The sequence below is a fragment of the Colletotrichum gloeosporioides genome, assembly GCF_011800055.1.
Source record: "Colletotrichum gloeosporioides strain Lc1 chromosome Unknown consensus_36, whole genome shotgun sequence".
NCBI classification, from domain to species: Eukaryota; Fungi; Ascomycota; class Sordariomycetes; order Glomerellales; family Glomerellaceae; genus Colletotrichum; species Colletotrichum gloeosporioides.
The window spans coordinates 1,046,893-1,068,867 of record NW_025544681.1 but is presented as its reverse complement, the minus strand read 5'-3'; the positions used below and the strand labels follow the sequence as shown (position 1 = coordinate 1,068,867).

At 53.6% G+C, this 21,975-nt stretch overlaps 3 protein-coding genes across 3 annotated transcripts; 2 read left to right on the top strand and 1 right to left on the bottom strand.

Moving 5' to 3' along the window:
- Positions 1-232: 232 nt before the first annotated feature.
- Positions 233-4,746, top strand: GCG54_00006206 (Intron-binding protein aquarius; the record flags this gene model as incomplete). Its single annotated transcript, XM_045406217.1, has 5 exons — positions 233-516; positions 571-1,058; positions 1,115-1,934; positions 1,982-4,236; positions 4,289-4,746. 5 exons carry the CDS (start codon positions 233-235, stop codon positions 4,744-4,746), a joined length of 4,305 nt encoding a protein of 1,434 aa, XP_045265600.1.
- A 5,785-nt stretch (positions 4,747-10,531) lies between these two features.
- On the top strand, positions 10,532-15,651 carry GCG54_00006205 (Eukaryotic translation initiation factor 4 gamma; the record flags this gene model as incomplete). The annotated part of the gene is made up of 4 exons (XM_045406216.1): positions 10,532-11,329; positions 11,399-15,076; positions 15,131-15,483; positions 15,540-15,651. Coding segments are annotated over 4 exons (4,941 nt in total), but the record flags the coding sequence as incomplete, so codon positions are not given.
- A 1,642-nt stretch (positions 15,652-17,293) lies between these two features.
- On the bottom strand, positions 17,294-21,934 carry GCG54_00006204 (DNA polymerase alpha catalytic subunit; the record flags this gene model as incomplete). The annotated part of the gene is made up of 5 exons (XM_045406215.1): positions 17,294-19,036; positions 19,088-20,376; positions 20,435-21,428; positions 21,481-21,584; positions 21,643-21,934. The coding sequence occupies 5 exons, from the start codon at positions 21,932-21,934 to the stop codon at positions 17,294-17,296; spliced, it is 4,422 nt and encodes a 1,473-aa protein (XP_045265598.1).
- Between the last annotated feature and the right edge of the window lie 41 nt (positions 21,935-21,975).

The following is a 21,975-nucleotide window of genomic DNA, read 5'->3' as shown; positions in this document are numbered from 1 at the left end:
CCAGTCAGCAGGGGGACGATCGCGTCGCGTGGGGGATTTGGAAACGGGCATCCATGGATGAACTGCCAGAAATGCAAGGCTGAAATTTTTGGAGCTCTCAGGTTAAGCATCTCGATCTTGTCAACACTTGCGCCTGCGCGCATCCCGACCCGACCCCGTACCTCTATTTTTTCGATTCGGAATGCGACCGCGACCCTTGGCGCCCACTTTGTCTTGATCAACATCGCCAGAAATGCCCACAGCCAAGCGGCAGAAGAAGAGCGGCGATGCTCAAGCTGCACCGTCGACCCGATCCAAAACAAAGGCTCCGAGCGATCGCCCGACCGTCGCCGATATCGAGGGCGAGAGCTCTTTCGCTCAATTAGCAAAGAAGCACTGGCTCAAGGCTACCAAGAAGCCAGCCAAGGTCAAGGTCAAGAACGATGTTTTGAAGCAAGACATCTGGGATGTTTTGGAGCACGATGGCTTCCCGTATAAGTCAATCTTAACATTGGAAAGCTTGCAGACACTGGAAAGGTATGCCGCAATACATGCAAGCTGATGATAGCCTTGACTAACGAGAATGTGAAGTTGGCTATGGCCTGGATATACAGAAGAATCGTCCAATCACCACGTTTTGTTGGTGGTTCTCCTCGTCAATGTGAAGCGCCGCGAGCAGCTTGAGGCTTGGAGCATATTTGAAGATCGACCCGACGATTTCTCCAGTCTATTCCGCCGAGTTCTTTCGATGACACTCGATCAGACGCTGTCGCCTACGATTAGAACCCACCTTTTATCTTTCTTGATCTCGTCGTTCCAGAGTCTCGACTGTGCTATCGTGAGAAAGGAGTGCGCGCCGCTGGTCTCTATCTCGATCTGGCACAACTTGTCAACGGAGGAGCTGCGGGAAGAAAAGCTTGAGCAGAATCCCCATGTGCGGAAAGCATGGCGGGCCGCTGGAAAGAGATACGATGCTGCTGACGATGCCACGAAGGCAAAGCTGCGATTCGACCGATCATGGTTGTACACTTTGATTCTGCATTTCTTGAGTTTGATCTATACAGAAGACGCAAAGCCAGGTATGATTTCGGCGCTGGGGAATGGAGGAGAGTTTCTCTGTGCTAATTAAGCCCAGATCAGGTTCTCTACTGCGAACGCCTCGTCGAGTTCTTGACCGACTTGCAGAGCCAGCTCCCAACTCGGCGCTATGTTAATTCTCTACTGATCGATCTGCATGTTTTGTCTGCCATGAGGCTGTCTCCCATGTTCAATGACGAAGACAGAAGCCTGCTGCGAGATCTCCATACACTTCTCCGTCACTACACGTATTTCACGATTGATGACCAAACGGGCGCGCAGCTCAGCCGGACAGAATCTTACGACAGGCATTGCGCCAATTTGTCACGACTACAGAAGGTGGCGCTAAAGCATTTCAAAGACAAGCTTACGGTGCTTGCATTATCGAACTATGGTTCCATCGACAAAAGGGATGAGCTCTCGAGCCTGTTGGAACCCTTGATCGACGAAGAGATAGTGGAACTGTCACGGTTGCTTCGTCTTCGGACCACTTATCCTGAGTCCTTCAAGGTGAACATCGACAGGAAATTCCTCGTCGAGGTTATTTTGACGGCGTTCGAGAGGCGGAAGACTTTCCAAGAAGTAGCACGTGGCATGAGCCTGGTCCCAACTGAACAGTCTCTCTTTGAGAACAACATCATGAGGACCGATGATTACAATGGTTCTCATCCACTTGCTCTACCGAAACTCAACCTTCAGTATCTGTCTGTTGGTGACTTTCTGTGGAGGTCGTTGGTCTTGTACCGCGCCGAGTCCTTCTACGGCATCAGAAAAGACGTGGAGTCGGCCATCCGACGTCTTCGCCCCGAAAGCCGCAGACCTGGCGAGACAACTTTCCAAGGCTTCTCCAAGATGGCATTGCCGACAACAAAACCATCGTAAGTCATGGCGTTGCAAGTTGGAGACCGTTTACTAACTCACCCAGCATCCTCGAAGTCGCTCCGGCACTCGTAGGTGATGATAAGCCATCTTTGGTTCGGGCAGAAATCTCGATTGATGTCCGTCGTTTGAATGACGGTATCAGGCGCGAGTGGGATTCTCTACGACCTGACGACGTGGTCTTCCTTGTTGCTGTTCAGGCACCCGTTGCTAATAGCATCACCAACGGAGATGCTTCACACTCCGAGGCTGAAAAGCTTGGAATCATCTCCATCCGCTCGGCTGAAATCATCCAGATCACAGACGATAAGGGCAAGGTCGTGCGTCCTGGTTCTGCTTATCACGATAACCGGCGGAGGCTGCAGTTGAAATTGGATTCCAGAACGTACGCTTTGGATGCTGAAAAGTCATCAGCAAACCCTCCCGAGGCCTATGCGAAGGTCAATTTGATCATGCGCCGTAGCGGAAGGGAAAACAACTTCAAGCCAGTTTTGGAGTCTATCCGTAGCTTGACGCTTTCCGAAGTTCCAATTGCCTCGTGGATTCATGAAGTCTTCCTCGGGTACGGCGACCCAGCTGGAGCGACGTACAAGCAGTTGCCGAATCGAATCAAGACGATCGACTACCGCGATACTTTCTTGGACTGGCAGCATCTTACAGGGAGCTTGCACGGAAAGATCGTTGAGCCAAGTGACGATGTCACCGGGAGCTTTGGCCCGCCTTATGTGCTGGAAACGGCCGAAAAACCGATCGTCGAGCCACCGTCAAAGCCCTCCAAAAAACGCCGCCGTGGTGTTGAGCCGGCCTTGCTAGCAGATGTTGAGACTGTCAAGGTGTCGACCTACAGACCTCCGAACGTGGGCCCTTATCCCGTCGACGCGCCGAAGCTGAACACGGTGCGCTTTACTCCCTCGCAAGTAGAGGCAATCACTTCAGGAACGCAGCCCGGGCTTACGGTCATCGTGGGTCCGCCGGGTACGGGAAAGACAGACGTTGCCACGCAAATTATCAATAACATCTACCACAACTTCCCGCAACAGAAGACGCTACTCATCGCACATAGCAATCAAGCCCTGAATCAGTTGTTTGCGAAGATTGTGGCCCTCGATATCGACGAGCGCCATCTTCTCCGCCTTGGGCATGGCGAAGAAGAGCTCTACACTGAGGGCAACTTCAGCAAACATGGAAGGGTAGAATCTTTCTTGGAGAACCGAGACCGATATTTGCAGGAGGTCAATCGTTTGGCTACCAGTCTCGGAGCCCCAGGCGCCCATGGCAATTCCGCAGAAACTGCTGGATACTTCAACTCTGTTTATGTCGAGCCAGCGTGGGCAAAGTTTACTGAAGCGACCAAGGACGGGGAACTAAGTGCTGCCAACATTGTCGCTGCCTTCCCCTTCCATCACTTCTTCTCAGATGCGCCTCAGCCACTCTTCCCAACAGACGCAGACCGAGACGTCGTTCTCGAAATCGCCAACGGATGTTACCGTCACATTGAGAAGATCTTCTCCGAATTGGCTGACGCAATACCGTTCGAGATCTTACGCCGTGAGAAAGACAAGGCAAACTACTTGCTCACTAACGAGGCTCGCGTGATTGCCATGACATCGACTCATGCAGCTATGAGGCGGGCAGAGATTGCCTCTCTTGGTTTCCACTACGACAATGTGGTCATGGAAGAAGCTGCGCAAATCACCGAAATTGAGAACTTCATCCCGTTGGCGATGCAGAAGCCCCAGAATGGACAAATGGCTCTGCAAAGGGTTGTCCTCTGCGGTGACCATTTCCAGAACTCTCCTGTCATCCAGAGCCTAGCTTTCCGCCACTACGCAAACCTTGAGCAGTCTCTCTTTTCCCGACTCGTTCGTCTTGGGGTACCCACAATCACGTTGGATCAACAAGGAAGAGCTCGTCCATCTATTGCCAGCCTTTACTCGTGGCGGTACCCCAAACTTGGCAATCTGCCCCATGTCGAGAGTGAAGGCGAGTATACCATGGCGAATGCAGGCTTCAAATACGACTACCAGTTCATCAATGTCCCTGACTACAAAGGTCGTGGAGAGACAGAGCCTACCCCCCATTTTGTTCAGAATCTGGGAGAAGCAGAGTATGCGGTAGCTGTCTACCAGTACATGCGTTTACTAGGCTATCCTGCCTCAAAAATCAGCATTCTCACGACATACGCTGGGCAGCGAGCCCTGGTAAAGGACGTCTTGGCCCACAGATGCGCCAACAAGACGATCTTTGGCATGCCCAAGGTTGTGACAACCGTGGACAAATACCAGGGCGAGCAGAACGACTGTAAGTTGGAAACAAACCAGATGATGCCAGCTTGATGCTAACTAGCCCACAGACGTCATTCTGTCGCTGACCCGTACATCGAAAGTTGGATACTTGAGAGACATTCGCCGCATGACAGTAGCACTGTCGCGTGCGCGTCTAGGCCTCTACATCCTCGGCCGTCGTGATACCTTCGAGGCTTGTTATGAGCTTAGACAGGCGTTCGAGCAGCTTCTGGCTCGCCCTGATAAACTCATGCTAGTTACCGGCGAGTTATGGCCGTCGGACAGACAGCTTGCTGGTATCGCAAAGGACACGGTACCTGGAGAGGTTTGTATGGAAGGAGTGGAGCATCTTGGGCAGTACGTGTATGAGATGACCAACACCAAGGTCAAGCAAATGCAGGCAGAAGGTACGACGCCTGGTGGGGTCGAGATGGAGATACAAGAGAACCTTCTGGACGATGTGGAAGAGGTGGCAGAGGAAGACGATGACGTTGAGCCCCAGGATGCTGAGGAAGCCGAAGCGTGACAAGCGGGGAATTCTGGAGATGAACAACCCCTGCCGACAAGATGCAAGCGTGTCGATCAGTAGAAGTGGAGGCGGGACGGATCTGATTATCAACGCGTCGAGATGGCTTTCCTCCTTTCGAAGTTTTGAGGTTATGCGATGACTATGAAACGAGGGAGGACATGTATATGGACCAAGAAAAGTCTCAAAGTAATGTTGATACAATAGGCCATGCGGGATTTTCACCATATTTTTCTAGCGGCAGATGGGACACGCGAAGCCGTCCACGGGGTGGCTTAAGATATGCTAGCGGTGCGCGCGAAGTCGCCCTTTACGGTCTTGACCACCACTCCAATGGCGGGGAAGGAACTCGCTGCAGCATGCATGGTGACGACACTCAGCTGTGTTGTAGAATTTTGCCTGACTTCCTGGGGACAGAACAAGGCCGGGCGAAGACGGGGTTTTCTTGGGGACTAGAGCAAACGCGCCACCAGCAGCAGTGACAGTGCAAGCTGACAACATCAGCCTCAGGGTTTGCGAGTGACAACTGCGAGTGGCAACGGGTCGTGGATGCTTGGTTAGATGTTTGGACATGTTCAAGGCACCTTGTGTGACTGCAGGAGACGACCAAGTGAAAACTGTAAGAGTCAGCTTGCACGGGTATGCGTGTCATGAAGACCACGGAACATGTCATTACTTGGCAGGTGGCAGGGGGAATAGAACATTTCCGACGAATAGTGTGCGACCACTCAATGAATGAGAGAGAGAGCAACCATTCCGTACAGCCATCTAGGTGAAAGGCAACGATGGGATGAGTTTGTGAGCGACAGAGAGATGACTCGCCCCAAACCTGAAGCAACAAGCCCCTTAGGAGCAAACACTTCACGTCTAAAATAGTGTTCCCGCCGGTTAGCGCTGTACTTTCATCCTCCTGGAACGGGGGAAGGCAATAGAATTGGTATAGGCTTCCCAAGCGTCGTCATTAGCTAAATCTACCTGCTTCAACGTTCGAGTGCCTCCTCTCACCAAAGTGGGCTTATCAAGGCTCATCTTAGCTCGGCAACAGGCTGATATCGACCACCGCTGTGGAAACATCTTTATCTAAACTGATGTATGTCAACGCGTCTGAATCGGCCATTTTTTTAATGGAAACGCAGGAAAAGGACGCCGCGAGAACGGCTGGCAAATCATCGACGAGTCGCATTTCAAGAGCATAGGGGTGACAAGACGAACCTAGCGGGACGTAACCAATGGGGCTGACCGGAGCGATAATATTGGGACGCGACGACCACCAAGCCATGTCCAGTTACTACGCCATGCAATCAATTAAACGGTGGAATGAGAGGTTGGTCCTCAACGACGGGATCACTTTGCGCGCCGTACTCTGACTATTTCGACAACTCCCGTTCCGCGGCCCCTTCCATCCAAGTTCGGTCGTGAGTTCCTCGGTTTGAGCGCCAGTCCCTTTGGTTTTGTAGGGTGTCTGGTTCACGAGCAACCACGGGCAACCTTCCATAGACCCGTTAGCGTTCTACACAGATGGTCTGTGTCGTCTGGTCTTGTCTGCTATCCTGGGGCAAATGTACCAGGGTCTGGTGCCTGCCTGGGCAATGGACGGTACCTTGGCATATCGCAGATCCCTCGACGGGGCATTAAGACGGAATATACATGTAAGCAGCGGCGTGTGGTTGCCCGTTGCAGTCATGCAGGCCCGTCGGAAGTCCCATCTCATCTCCTTCGGATTGTAGGCCGTGCTCTCATTTACCCATCTCGACGCGTCGACATGTGTGATGGGTGATTGATGGGAAAACGATGCCGACCCGGGGCGTAGTGATGAAGAATTCTCTTCGGCGTGTCAAGGGGTGAGAGCACCAGCAAGATCAGACCATGGCTTGTCGTATCAGGATCAGCAGCCGACTGTCATTCAAGTGAGCTTACGGACACTGAGGCGAGGGTGTATGACTGCTATCGCCTCCGGACCTATCCAGTCGACGGCGACGGTGGCAACAGCGAAAGCCGTGAATTCTTCAGAATAGCCCGTCCGCTGTCCAATTAGGGTCGCATTGGGATTGGTACTCGACAAGATCCATGGCGGCGATGACGATTTTCCTGTTAAAAGAAGATGAGGACGATGATGGATGGCAAAGTGCACGTGTCAGCCACTCCGTGAAGCCCGGCATCTGCAGGGGTGCGAGCTTGACCAGGGTAGTGGTGTTTGGGGGTGCCCTTGTCCAGCCCTGCTCGACGCTGGTGTTGCTCCTTGTACATTGTCCAGGGTCCGTGTTTGAAACCGACCTCCAGATCAATTTAAATTTTTCTTCCTGTTCTGGTGTCTTTTTTTTTTTTTTTTTTTTTTTTTTTTTTTTTTCCCCCCCTTTTTTTTTNGGTTTTTTTTTTTTTTTTTTTTTTTTTTTTTCTTTATCCCTCCCTCTTTTTTTGCCCCTCTGTCTCTCTCTCTCCCTCACTGTCCCTTCCCCCGTGCCGCTTTGAGTGCGTGTAAGGAAGGGCTGGCTGTACGGGGACAGGTAGGTAATAATGCCTCAGGCTTCAGAGCTGCAGCACCTTGCAGACCGAGGTGATGTTGCTCCGTAGCCCGTACCTGCAACCGGAACGGACGTCTGGCATCTGGCACCTAAGTATCAGACAATTAGTGACGGCGCGGGTTTGGGATGGGAGACCACTCCTGGCAGCAAACACCTCTCATCATTCCTGGCAGGCATTGCATGGCAAGAAGGTGAGGCACTTTTGCAGTGCAAACTCAACTCTACTACTGCATACGGCGTACGGAACCTGCCTACTTGATAGCGGATGGGGATGACTGCTCGTAGTGCCTTTCATGACTGTCTCTGTCAACCCTAACTGTTTCTAGTAAGATGGCTAGGTAGTATTCTGGGGTCGAGGTTCTGTACCAAGACACAAGAGCAACAGGCAACAAACGTCTGATGTTCGTATCTTCATACCAAACTGCCGGTCTCGGGCAGATCGGTACGTTATGGAAGGGCACTCCTCCAACTGCTTATTGAGCTCCCGACAGTTTCCTTAAGGACTGAATGTTCTAACGACCTACCTATATATCCGTACCTACTGTGCTGTGGTGCACCGTAGCTGCGACCTGACCCACTGGCTGACCTGAAAATTCGCACTTCCACACAGTCTTGCCGACCTCCCGACGCAGAGCCCAGGTGACATCGCACCTTTCATTTAAGGAAAGGGAAGAAACAGGCAAATAAGAAAAAAAAAAGGGCCAGTCACAAGCGGGAAGGAAGGGACAGTCAGTACAAGCAATGTACCAGACAACATCGAGAACTAAACTATCCGAGACGACATATCCTCACCGACTTGGGCCATGGTTTACGATGTTGAGCGCAAGACGGAAAGAAGCAATAACAAAAGAAAATAAAGAGTAAGAAATAAAATAAAAATAAAGCCAATTGCTATGAAAGAAGGGTCCTACCCGAGTTGTGCCAGAGTGGACGGCGAAGACCAGGATACATACACACGCGGAAGCCAAACCCCGTCTCCTTTTTCGCTTCAACGATGACTGACACCCGCTGCACCATCGGAACTTGGGCCTGAAGCACATGGTCGGGCTGGCACCGCACTACCTAGGGTTCATAGTGAGGATAATCTGGGAGGCTGAGGTGAGGCCAATATTGCCAATGGAGGTCAGTGGTTCGAGCTCTGTATCTCCATGTACCCCGAGCTAAGGTAGCCCAGGTGAACCAGAACTTGGGGAAAGGCATGCAAGTAATCTGGCCCGACATCCACGGATTTGGTGGCGTCGGTCGTCGGCCCTCGCATGCTGGTTTTGACTGGCGAGCACCCCGGCCAAATGTCGATATAATGCTACGACATGGGATCTTAGGGGAATTCAGTCGTTCAAGAGTGGCAGCTCCTGCTACAGATGGCATATCTATCCTACCTTCGGTATTCAGTGAGGAGAGCACCTGGGAGGTCATCATACATATCTGTGCGAGATACGACTACTGTCGGTAGGTGGCATTTTGGGGCTGGCGTGGGCTCGTACGCTCCCCGCCTGATGCGCAGTAAGGTAGGTAAGGTAGGTAATGTACGGATAGGTAGGTTCCATGAGTACCCAGTTGAGTAGCTTGTGCTCCCGCTGCCCAGGCGCACCGTAGGACAGACAACTCTGGAAAAGGAGGCTGATCCAAGAATAACCTGTAATTATCTGCTCAACAAACCACAAGCCGGTACGGATGGATGCAAAGACCAATGCATGTGTTTGTCCATTCCGACAGGCTTCTGGGAGCTCTGCATGAAGCGGCGTTCGTTTCCCTACTTCAAGTGCACGCATAAATAAGTAGTCAACCACAGCACAGCTAGCTGCCTGACCGTTACCGGCAGTGATGATTAATTCATCTGCGCGCTGTTAGCAGGAAGGATCGTAGATTTATGAGAGGAAGGGGGAGAAGAAGGAGGGAGGACCTGCGAAGGAAAACTTTGGGTTTAAGCCGAGCCTCTGCCGCTACACCAAAGACATAAATCACTCAACAACTTCACTGCTTCGAGCCTTGTTTCCTCTTGCCTCATATCGATAGAAGCCTACCCACCCCTAGTAACGCACCCAAACAATCCCACTCGTCCTGCACCACATTGCATTCTGTCTTGATCTCATGATGAACACAGTAGCTGCCTACCTTGCTGCGGTACCTAAGCGCCTGTCTGGGGTTCCAATCAATCACTCGCCTGGGCGGGCAGGGAAAAGTAAGAATGGCATTCACCAATGAGGAATTCGCACTGTCATTTGTGCGCGAGAAATGCGGGTCCTCTACCGTGCTGATAAGCGAGAGATATGGCCAGTGACGCACTGTCGTTCTGCCAAACGGGGCTACTGGGGGGGCCCTGGGGTAAATGGTCTTTGTGTGTATGAGGTGTCCTGGGCTGGTGGTGTTGGGTGTTGGTGTTGGCGGTTTGTCGTCCGGGCCACTCACTGGTCACCCCGTCCTGTCGCCCAGGGCATGTCGCTCTGCCCTCCATGGCTCTTTGGCTCGTCAGTGATTGGGCGTTGGTATGGCCCAAGCCAGCCCGTCCACTGTACTGCGTAAGGGAATGAATGAGTGAGTCCTTAGCAAATGGGACGCTTCCAGATCGAGGCAGATTGGACAACGGGCGACGGGACAGTAGGAGACGTCGACTGCCTGAGCAACTCTCGTGGACATCTGTGATTCACCTTGTCCAGTGTCGTCGACACAGTGTCCATAGCCCCACTATTTTTCACACAGGGAAAGGTAGTGAATCTGGGCTTCCCACAGGCGACGTGAGGTATCGAATCTGCTTTTAGGTGAGCCATAGGCGCGGGCTTAATGGTGAGGTACCTCCGAAAGGTACCTTCCTGGGTCTTTCCCTCACACTCCTCCGATTTCCCAGGTCCACGCCATAATATCTGCCGCCCAAAATTTTTTTGGCCGTTTCCTCTTTCAAATCTTCCCTCACCACAAACACCAAAATTGGTCCAGGTGGATAATTCCTCACCAGACCCTTTCTTCCATCAGCAGGTTTCTTCTGTATTTCCCTTCAGAAGACAACTCTCCCCTCTTCTTAATACAGCCGGTCGCCTGGAATACCTTTCTTTGGTTCCTTTCCGACCGCTGCGAAGGCCGAAAATCGTTGTATTTTCCCCTCTCCCACCCCCCATCGCCCAGCGATATTTCGTTCCTTCCGTCAAGGAATCTACGACAACAGTCCTTCGCAACCCAGTCAACGGACCGAATCGACAATAACCCGATCCGATCCTGCCTCTGAATCATCCTAGCGACGATTCATTGATCGACCCATTGCACCACAGTCATTCACTCCTTGGATTTCTGCGCCCCAGGACCCCTCCGTCGAATCTGAGATTCGGTATCCGAGCGATCGTATCAGTTGCGCCAAGTTCGACCACATCGTCGTCTTTTCGCAACCTATACATCATCCCCCGACGCCGACGCTTCCTCGACCGAGAAACGCATCTCCATCATCGCACTTTTCTTTCCGCACGCGCAACGACGAGATTCCACATATGACTTCGACTGCCAGCCCCCAGTCCAACCCGGCGCCCAACTCCTCTGCTGCGACTTCGGCTCCTTCATATGCGTCCGCTGCCGGTGCGAACAAGAAGCAAGCCTCCACGCCGCTGATTGCGACGGGATCCAACCCACCTGTGGTGGTCGGTGGCTCCTCTGCGCAAAATGCCAAGCCGTCTGCCCCGTCACCTGTAAATGGACGTCCACCCATCACTCCTGCTGTGCCTGCTGCCCCAGCAGTCGCCCACGGTTCCTCGAACATGAACGGAAACACGGCTGACCACAGCCGCAAGAGCTCCGTCACTCTTGCCAACGGTCCCAACAGCTTCGCTCCCAACGGTGGCCCCGTCGGTGGTTCCAAGCCTGGTATCCAATTTGGCTACAACTCACCCGCTGTTGCGCACAGCACTCCCCAGTCTACCGCGGCTCCTATCCCCATCCCTGGAGCTCATCAGAGGGTGCCCTCTCCTGCGCACTCTCCCTCGCCTATTCCTCAGCCTTCTGCTAGCGGTGGCCGCCCTCCTTCTGGTATGGCCCACTCTGGCGCGATGACATTTGGCAGTCTCGGAAGCGATGGCGATGTAAGTTACCCATTGAACCTGCATAGACCATGCGTCGTTGGTACCCTTGCTGACAATAACTCGCTGCAGCGCCACATGAGACAAGCCTCCACTCCTCAGTCCCAGGCCGCTCTGCCCGCCCAGCCTGGCTCTCATATTCGACGAGAATCGGGCGTCTCCCAGCACAGCGATGTGAGCGGACCTGTTGGTCCTAACCAAGGCCCAAACCGTCAAGGTTTCCAGCCTCAGGGCGGCCGAGGCCGAGGCTTCAACCCGCAGCACCCTCCCTACAATGCCAACATGGGTTTCCCGCCTGGCCAGCAGTACGGCAACGGCCGCGGACGCGGTGCCATGCCCCCTTCCTTCCATCCCGGACGTACGATGCCTTATCCGAACTCGCCTCAGCCGACCCGAAGCCCGGCTCTGGCCCAGTCCCAGCCAGGAACCCCGAACATGGCTCCGGCTCAGATGCACCCAATGCCTATGGCCACTCCGCCTCAGCACTACTACCCGCCACCCAACATGGCGCCCCAACAAGTACAGCACCCCTCCTCCTTTCCAGATGTTTATGTTCCGTCTTTCAATTCGTCTACTTTGTCTACCAAGAACAAGCGGAAGAATCAGCGTCGTGACTGGGATAAGTCGTCCCAGAAGTCTCGGCATGCAGACTTATCACATGAGTCGCAATTGGATGTCAACAGACCTCGACGCCACAGTCGGCGTGAAGAGCAAATCTGGGTGGCTGATCATGAGCGATATCATCTGGGCAACATGCCGCACAACGAGTTCCAGCCGGGCTACTTCCCGGAGCATGGCGAACTCAACTTCGCTGATCAGCTTCCGATGGCGCCTGATGGATCTTTCCTTGCGCACCCCCCAGTTCCTCCTCTTGATCTTTCGCCCGAAACTGGTAATTACGAGAGATTGCTAACTCAAGCGAAACAGCAACAGTACGGATACCCTCCCCCTCAGGGCCAGTTCGACAACTACGGCAGACCCATTTACTACAACCAGATGGGGTACATGCCCTCCCCCCCTGGCGCCCCTCCGGCCTTCCAGCCTGGGTTTGTGCCTCCCCCTTTCCACCAACCTGCTCCGACTGCCATGTCACGTACATCTTCGCACTCGGAACGGCCGTCTTCAAGCACTGGCCAACCGGCCGCGCCTGTTGTCTCTGGTACACCTCAGCCTCAAAATGCTCAGGTCAAGACCCCAATGGTTGTCGGTAACAACTTTGTTCGCCCCAAGAAGAGCGCGGCCATAGTCATCAAGAATGCTGCGGGTGAGGCTGTTGACTTCAAGAGCATGAAGACCCCGTCTTCTCCTGCTCCAAGCATTCAGCAATCCAAGACTCCTCCGATTGTGACTTCTACCCCTACCCCTCCACCGAAGTCAGCGACGCCATCCCATGTCCGTAACGATAGCCAAGCCACCCCGAAGACTGCTCGCGAGATCCAGGACGAGCTTAGAGCCAAGATCCAGCAAGCTACCAAGGGTGGCGATGATAAGGCTAAGGAAGAGGCCGAGGCCAGGGCGAAGGCTGCTGAGGAGGACAAGAAGACTGCCGAAGCTAAGGCCAAGGCTGAAGCTGAGGAGAAGGCCAAGGAGGAGGCTCGCAAGGCCGAGGAAGAAGCTGCCGAGGCCAAGCGTAAGGCTGAGGAAGAAGAGAAGGCCAAGGCTGAGGAAGAAGAGAAGGCCAAGGCTGAAGCTGATGCCAAGGCTGAAGCTGAGGCTAAGGCCAAGACAGAGGCTGAGAAGCCCGCCGAACCTGCCGCTGAGGCCGAAACAGAGGACGAACGAATGGAACGCATGATCAGGGAGATGGAAGAAGAGGATGCTCGTCGTGAGAAGGAGGCTGCGGAGTACAACGCGAAGAAGGCCATCGAGAAGGAGGCTGCGAAGAAGGCCGAGGAGGAGAAGAAGAAAACCAACGCCGCCGACGAAGATCGCAAGCTCCGCGAGGCTGAACGTGAGATGGAGCGTCTTGAGGAGGAGAAGGAGAGGAAGCGTGCCCAGGGTGCTTCCTCTGCCCCCTCTGTTGCCGAGCTTCTTGCGAAGAGTAAGTCAGGAGACCTTCCCGAGGAGCCTGCCAAGGTTGGCGACGTCGCCGACAAGCTCTCTACCTTGAGCATTGGTGGCGATTCAAAGGCTTCCACTCCTACTGAGGCGTCTGCGCCCAAGGCCACTCCTACTGAGAAGCGTGGAGCCAAGCCTTCCCCTCTCAACCTCGCCCCGCTCAACACCAAGCCTGTCGAGCCGCCTCAGCCCAGCGCCGCTCTCCAGTCACTCAAGTCTGCCCGCTTCTTGCAAGTTATCAACCAGGACACCTATCCTGCGGGAATCAGCTCCCCCAACCCCGCACTCAACGCCGCTGTCGCTAAGAAGGGCAAGACCTTCAAGTATGACGCTCAGTTCCTGCTCCAATTCCAGAAGGTCTTTACCGAGCAGCCTTCCATGGAGTTCCACCAACAGGTCAAGTCTTTGATTGGTGATAACGATGGCTCCCGTTCCGCTTCTACTCCTCGTGCTGGATCTGGCCGCGGAAACTCTCAACGCGGCTCTGCTGCCGGAGTGATGGGCAAGTTCGGCGCCCCTGGCGGCCCCATGAACCCCAACGTCAGAGGCACGACTTCTGCTGAACGCTTCGCCATGTCCAATGCTGCTATGAGCGCAGGCGGCATGGGTGGTATGGGCAACTTCCGTCCCTCCTTCCCTGTCGCTGGACAGATGGCTCGCACACCTTCCTCCTCCAACATGGGACCCAACTCGCCTAGAACTCGTTCTCAAAGAGGAGGTGGCAGCAGGCGCAACGACTTCAACGCCAAGGAGGCGCAGGCAGCTAAGACCATGCCTCTTACGCAGGGCATGGAAGTCAAGCCTATCGCGGTCTCCGCTACCGGTTGGAAGCCTACCAGTATTGGAAAGGGTGGTGCCGCAGGTGGCGGTGCTGCTGCCGACCACATGGATCCCGAAATGGTCCAACGTAAGGTCAAGGCCGCGCTCAACAAGATGACCCCCGAGAAGTTCGACAAGATTGCCGACCAGATCCTCGCCATTGCGGGCCAGTCCAAGGACGAGTCTGACGGCCGCACCCTCCGCCAGGTCATCCAGCTCACATTTGAGAAGGCGACTGATGAAGCTCACTGGGCCTCGATGTACGCCAAGTTCTGCAAGCGCATGCTTGATACGATGAGCGCCGAGATTCGCGACGAGAACATCAAGGACAAGAATGGTGTTGTTGTTAGCGGCGGTGCTCTGTTCCGCAAGTACCTCCTCAACCGCTGTCAAGAAGAGTTCGAGCGTGGTTGGAAGGTCAACCTGCCAGAGCTCAAGGAAGGCGAGAAGGATAAGGCTACCGGAGAGGCTGTCATGCTGTCCGACGAATACTACATTGCTGCTGCCGCCAAGCGTCGTGGTCTTGGTCTGGTTCAGTTCATTGGTGAGCTATACAAGCTCGGCATGCTGACTGAACGTATCATGCATGAGTGCGTACGCAAGCTGGTTGATTACGAGGGCGTCCCCGACGAAGCAGAGATTGAGTCTCTCTCCAAGCTGCTGAGAACAATTGGCGGCAACCTCGATGCATCAGACAAGGGCAAGCAGTTGATGAATGCCTACTTCGAACGTATTCAGCACATGGTCGACATGCCCGAGCTTGCCAGCAGATTGAAGTTCATGCTCATGGACGTCATTGACCTCCGCAGGTCTGGTTGGTCTTCCAAAGAGGCCAACAAGGGCCCCAAGACTCTGGAGGAGATCCGTGCCGAGGTAAGAAAATCAGTAATTCCCGAAATGCTCAAGCGAAGGCTAATAAAAACATAGGCCGAGGCTGCTGCCATCCAGAAGGCTCAGGAGAACCAGCGCAGCGGCAGCCAGCGTGGTGGGCCTGGCGGTCGTCCCAACCTTGGTCGTGGCGATTCCCGCAACTTTTCGTCTGGCTATATGCAAGCTGCTTCCAACCAGGTTGGTATGGATGACCTGCGCCGCCTGAAGGGCTCTACCAGCAGAGCCGCAAGCGGCAATGTCACTCTTGGGCCTACGTCCATGTTTGCCTCGCGCAGCAACAGCGGCCGCAGACTCGGCCCTGGCGGCTCCCTTGGCCGCCCTGGCGAGGACTCTGGTGCTTCTTCCCGCACCGGAACACCGCCTACCACCCAGCACACCAACGCTTTCAGGTAAGACAACAATCATGATCATCTTTTCTTCTGGTCAATGTCTCACGGGTCAATAGCGCACTCGCCAATTTGGACAGCGAAAACCCAGCCTCTCCTCCCTCGACTGCGGCATCGCCTGCACTGTCCAAGGCCGTTCCTGACAACTCCGCTGCCGGCGGAGACAAATGAGGAGAGACCCTGAGTATTTCCTTTTCCAATGAGTCGTTGCATTTCAGCAAATAGACAGGGGCGGGGGTTGTTTTGGTGCATTTACACAAGGGTTTTCACAGTTCGTGTGTTTCAAAAGTTACCCTGATCTTTACTACTGCGGACCATGATACCTCGAGAAGAATACCGACATAGACGATTCACAACCGAGAGAACCTCTCGCCAGGAAGAGAGGTTTTCCCAATTCGGACCACAGAAGTCCGTTTTCCTACATCCTACCCCTCTTCAACTCCACAACGCATCCCCCGATGCGTTTCTCAACATGTGTTTCTATTCCTTTCTAATACGAGTTCACGACGCTTTATGGGTCATCTTTATCGTGCCTGGCTATGTTTGGAGGGATGGGACATGGGCGAATGGAAATGCCAGATGCACGAATGAAAGAAGACGACCTTGGGAGGGTCTATCCAGCAATGGAGAGCTCATGTGTGTATGACCTGGCCAGCACGCTTGAACTTCCAGGCGGATATGAGGGCACACTCAAAAGCATACAATGGGGAGCTTCGGCCAGGTCGTGATTTCCTGTTATGCAGAAAAGGGGATTCTGGGAATGTTCAGAAGAGGGTTTCGTCTTTTTCTATTTTCTTTGGCTTTTGGCATTGGCTTGTCCACTGGCTGGTTTCTCACAGCGGAAACCCAACAACACTTTGCATGGAAACAAGTTTGAGGGAAAAGGAAGTGAGGTCCCCCCCACCCGGTTTTGGGAGGGCAATGAAACGGTCTGGTCACGGAACACCCTCTTTAAAAAGAGGTTGGCCCAGTTCTAGTACGGACGTCAGGATCTTGTTGCCGGTCGCCAACGGCAGCTTGGCGCCTGGGTTTGAGCCATGATGAATAGGGGCAAGAAGATGAGACACCGGCGGGATTAATCGGACCGGGCGGAGGACCTAATACTTCTTCTGACATTGTACATTTAATTCGGCAAGAGCCTGCCAGTGGACCAGCAAAAGATTACACAGTTCACACAATTCCGCATGTGTTGTATTTGCCTAGCGGTCTACTGACTACTGACAGCCCTGTCTTTATGGCGTGTGAACGCATGTGTGAATGTGGGTGGCTTCCTGCATGAGGGCTTTTTTCCCCTCGAGTATAGCCTCTGTGTCGACACACCCCTGCCAGCCCTGATGTACCCTACCCCTGCAAGAGTAGCCCCTCATGCGGCGCCGTCGTTGGCCTCCCAACCATCGACAGACGAGGAGGGGTCGAGGACGTAAAGAGAGGGGCTGACAAGCCTAGGAATGGCAGTATGTTGGTATCTGTAAAACGAAGTGAGAGGGAGCACAACATGCAAACGGAAGCTCGAAAGGCTCTACTTGAGTAGACACAACTAGTGTAAATTGAAATCGGCCTTCTTGCAATACCAAGACCAATGCCGTGCGTTCATCGATACGTGCTCAACTGCCCAAATTTGAATCTGCCCAAAACGCCAGGCTCGACAATCTGAAAACCCGCCACTGTTGAGCCAGGCAGGAGAGAGCAATGTATACAGAAAGCCAAACAAACTCCCTTCCCTGAAACCTCATCCTACTGCCCCAGCCAAGCTTCATTCTAAAGTGATCCCGTCCGGTTCATCATCATTGCATTTCGCGGTTCGTTGTCTGGCTTATGCGGCGGCAAGAAGAGGCTTGTTGAAACCCAGCTTCGCGAACAGAGTGTCCATAGCCACCCATTGCCTGCCGCACTTGTCGAGGTATTTGTCAACCACGCCCTTGACGGTGTCAAACCGGACGCGGTTATGCTCGGCTAGTGCGAATATTTTGTCCTTTTCCTCGTGGGAGAGGTCGTTCCCATTCTCAGCCGAGGCCTTGGTCTTAGCCTTTTCGACGTCCCACAGGCTGGCAAAGTACACCAGTTGGTTGTAAATTGCCTTCTCGGTGAACTCGTAGCGCATGCGGCCGAGACAGTCCCGCGCAAGGCCTTTGGGTCCCAGACAGCGGGTGCCGTAAACATTCATCTGACGAGTGCGGATGCCACAGGCCGTGTCATCGCACACGAGCCAGCCCTCGTAGTAGCGAGCAGTCTGCGTGCGAAGAGCATGTTCGACTTGGGCCACGATAGACATAATCGAAATGGTTGCGTTGCACGAACCGCAGAGCACACCCGAAGCCGACACACGATCAGGCTGGGCGAGGAGACCCTCAAATACAGACGATTTTTTGCAGGTGCGGCAGCGCAGAGACAAACGCGCACACTCGGCAAACCGCACGTCGTCGGGGATCTGCGACTCAAGAGGATGGATCTCCAAGTCGTTGCTAGAGCTTTGATGACCATCCTGCACCGACTTGTACCTGCGAATATCTAACCCGAGGCACTCTGCAAGTTGAGAGCTTGACGTGCCCACAATGTTTGCACATAGACGCTCAACAGGGGGGAAGATCTGTTTGCCCATGTACCATTCGACGTCAGGCGAGAGGCCAGAGTCGGCCTTCATGACATCGGCGGGAAGGTATGCTCTCTTCGGGGCAGGGTCGGAACTCTGAGGATCACCGGTGATGATGTACGAAACAACGTCACCACGACGAACTGTCTTTCCTCGAGCAATCTCCCGAAGCGCTACCTGAACCTGGGGCATCGAGTCTGCGTTGGGGTACTCGGTAGGAGCTTTGCCGAGTTGGGTGAAGATGATGTACTTTTGGGGAGGGACGGAGTGCTCGCGCATCTTGCCAGAGATTTCTCTCAGGTACTCATGAATACGGGAAATAGACACCTCTGTCTCATCACCGGAAAGAATCTCATTAAGAATCTTGCTGGAGATTTCCTTGGACAAAGTGCAGTACTCGCGACGCTTCATGTCTAGACCCTTGACCTCCATCTTTTCGATGAACTTGCCGTCTTTTTCAACCAAATTGATGGCGGCGTACTTCTTCTTGGCCTGGAGCAAGATACGGCGGAAGACGTTGTCAATGTCGATCTCAAGAAGTCTGTATCGCTCGTTGACTGCCTTCTTGAACTCCTGGCCTACCTTGAATGCGTCCGCCACATTTTCGACGTTGGCATTGATCATGACGGAATCAGTGTCTCCGTAGATCACCTGAAGTGCCTTACTCTCAGCAAGCTCCTTGGTGCTCCGCAAGATCTCACGACCCTTGTACGTGGTCAAGACTGCGAGCGGACGGGCGTAGAAACGAGACTTGGTGTAGCCCAAGCATCCGTACATGGAGTTGGCTGTGAGCTTCAACGCAAGCTGCTTAATATCCCAGGTGGCAAGCTGCTCCGTCGTGGCGGTCTTATCCTTCATGAGAGCCTTGACTTGTTTTCTTCGACTGACAAGAGTGGCAATGAGTCTGGGCAGAATGCCCTGGTCCTGGTCCTTGGGAACCTCGGGCACAGCGTCCTCGTCCTCGTTCTAAGAAATGTTTAGATATTGTCGCCTTTCCAGAAGATGTGATTAGCTTACCATTGCTGATCTATCGACAGTCGTGAAGCAGATGTTGAACTCCTGAATGATAGAGGGGTACAGGGAGTTAAAGTCCATGACGAGAACGAACTTGTCGTACAGACCCTTTTCGGGCTCAAAGACGAGACCTCCCTTGTACTTGTCCTTCTTCTTGCCTTCGCCTTCCTCTTCTTGATTCTCCTCTTGGGCCATTCTGCCCCGGAAAGTTTGCTTGTCGGGACAGATGTACTTGTTGCGGTGAAACTCATGCAGCAAAATGTACTCATTCCTCTCAGCACGAGTACCTGTGAGAGTTCTCGCCCAGGAGTTACCAGCCAAGTTGGTGAGGACTTTGGTCAGAGGCAAAAGCTGGACTTGGAGGGCAAGGGCAGTGATGAAATGTGTGTCGGTCTCCATGTGAGTGACGTAGTTCATCATGCCATCCTTGTTTTGGGTAGCCCAGCCCTTGAGAGCCGCCTCATTGTCAATGTCTTGACGGCGGTTGTTGCCCGATAGGTAGAGGCTACACATCTCTGTCAAACTCCAAGACTGGCACTTATACATGGCAGATTTTCCGGCGTCGTTGGCGAGATCACAGAGAAGACGACCAGACATGATTTGCCTTTCAGCGAATACATTGCCACCGACCTTGTTCATAGAAGCTGGCCATTGTGACCGCTTGAGACGACCGAGGCGAGACCACTGGTGCGTCTTCTTCTCGTGTAGGCGGTTGAGTAGCACACTGTAGTCGACGCCTTCTAATTGATGTCCCAAGATAACGTCAGGATCAACAACATCGAGCTGTGCTAGGAAAAACTGAAGGATTTCAGATTCTTGACGGAACGTCTTGAGAAGGCCTCTTTTGCGCTCTTTGGCCATTGTCTCGAACCCAAGGGGGAACGAAGTGCCGTACGGCCGAATAAGTGTGAAGGTTCGGCAGGGAAGCTTTTCGGCGGGAGTGGTGTCATTTAAGGACAGCTTCTCGTAAATCCTGGCGCTGATGGCGAGGATCTCGGGCTTGTTGGCTTTAGCATTGAATGCGGTACGTAAGGACAAGGCCATCAATGTCAGGGGAGGCGTATCGAGGTTATCGGAGTCACTCAGCGGGGCGACCATATTTGGGTGCTCGACCAAGACCTCAAGCTTGCAGTGAGAGGCATTCTTGAGGGCGCCAAAGTCGGCGTCGTTGATCTTGAGCCAGCATGGTCCCATGATGTTTTTCCATAGAACGAATTGCTCGAATAAAGCGGTGTTGGTGCCGAAAACGCGCGAAAAGGTCTCTCCAGTAGCGGATCCATCGATCACGGGCTCTTTTTTTTTTCTTCTGGTCAGTCAACGTTCGCCAAAGCCTTCATACCGGTGACTTACTTGTATACGGGTAGAGGCATTTGAGATACTGTGCTTCTTTGGGGATTCCTGGCAGTTCGAATGCATACTTGCGCTTGCAAGCCTTGATCTTGTACATGCCAACATTCATCTTGGTCATCATGGCATCAATCTCAGAGTAGACGTCCATCATCCCGACCTCCTCCCCAGTGTCCTCGCCGCCTTGCACTCTTGTTTCGCGCGGCAGAAAGTACAGCTTGCGCAGGATGTTGTCGACTTTTACGAAACAGCTGACATACAGCCCGGTCTTCTTGTTTAAGACCTTACCGAAGAGGCAGAGACTGCCATTCACCTCAGTGTAGTCTGTCCAGAACATGTTGAGACTGCCATCCGGTTCGACAGCATCCTTGTAGTCGATCTTACCAACAGTTCTCGCCTGCGTAGGTGAGCTGCTGACGACGTTGAGCTGGTCAGTAATAGAGTTCCAAGCTGACGAGTCCACCATGGGCTCGGCTGCGTTAGCAGGGGACGAGTTCAGGGGCGAAGGATACGGCTCCGGCTTGATCAGCTTCTTCGGAGGTCTCGATCCGGCGATGTTGACGCTGGCAGTGGTGATGGTACCGGCGTGTGCGACCTCCATCATGTCGTCATCGTCATCGTCTTTTGGCTCTGCCTTAATCTGGGCCTTTCGCTGAGCTACCTTTGCCGCAGGCGATGATGGTGCCGGGTCAGACATGGGAATATCAGCAGCCTCCACGATCGGACTGTCCTCTCCATCGTCGCCCATAGGCGGCATGTAGCCATCGTCAAGCACCGAGTCGTCAACGGTGGGAGAAGAAAGTCGGTCGTCTACGGTCTTGGGTCTCTTGGTCAAGGGCCGTCTGGTCTCTGGCGCGGGAGAGAGCACGCGGGCTCTCCGCCGTTCTGGGGATCTGTTGCGTTTGCCCCCAGACCTTGGGACGGGGGCGGGGACATTGGCGTCCACTTCACCAAGTAGGTCGGCAAGGAAGGCGTCATCTTCTTTTGTCTTCGCTACCTGTTTGACCTGGTTACCATAGAGTTCGTCTCACAGTTTCTTTAATGCAAACCTTTGGCTTTGCTTGTGTCTTGACAGCACCCTTTGTAAAATACTCGCTAATGTCTCGATCGTTTGCGTCTCGCTTGGCTGCCTCGTCCTCGCGCTGCTTCTTTACTACTTGCTTTTAGCTGTTGTCCAGACTCGAATGATGGGTATGGTCAGGCTTTCTTACGTGCTTTGCTAGGCCTGCCGCGTCCTTGTACAGTCACGTCCTCGTCGCTGTCCGAATAATACTGAGGGGCACGATCCCACTCCTCTCGGCCGTCGTCAGCGTAGCCTTCGCCATTGTCGTCGACAACGAAGTCGTCCTGGTCCAGACGGGTCCTAATGATCTTTTTGTATTGATTCTCGTCGACCTCCTCGTACAGTTCGGAAACGTCCTCGACTTCGTAGTTACCCTTCTTGCCAGACTGTCGGAGAGCCCGAAGCTCGGCGAGCTTCGAGCGCCTGTCGGCTTTCGGCATGATGGGTTGTTTTCTTTGTAGGATGTCAATCAGAGAGCGAA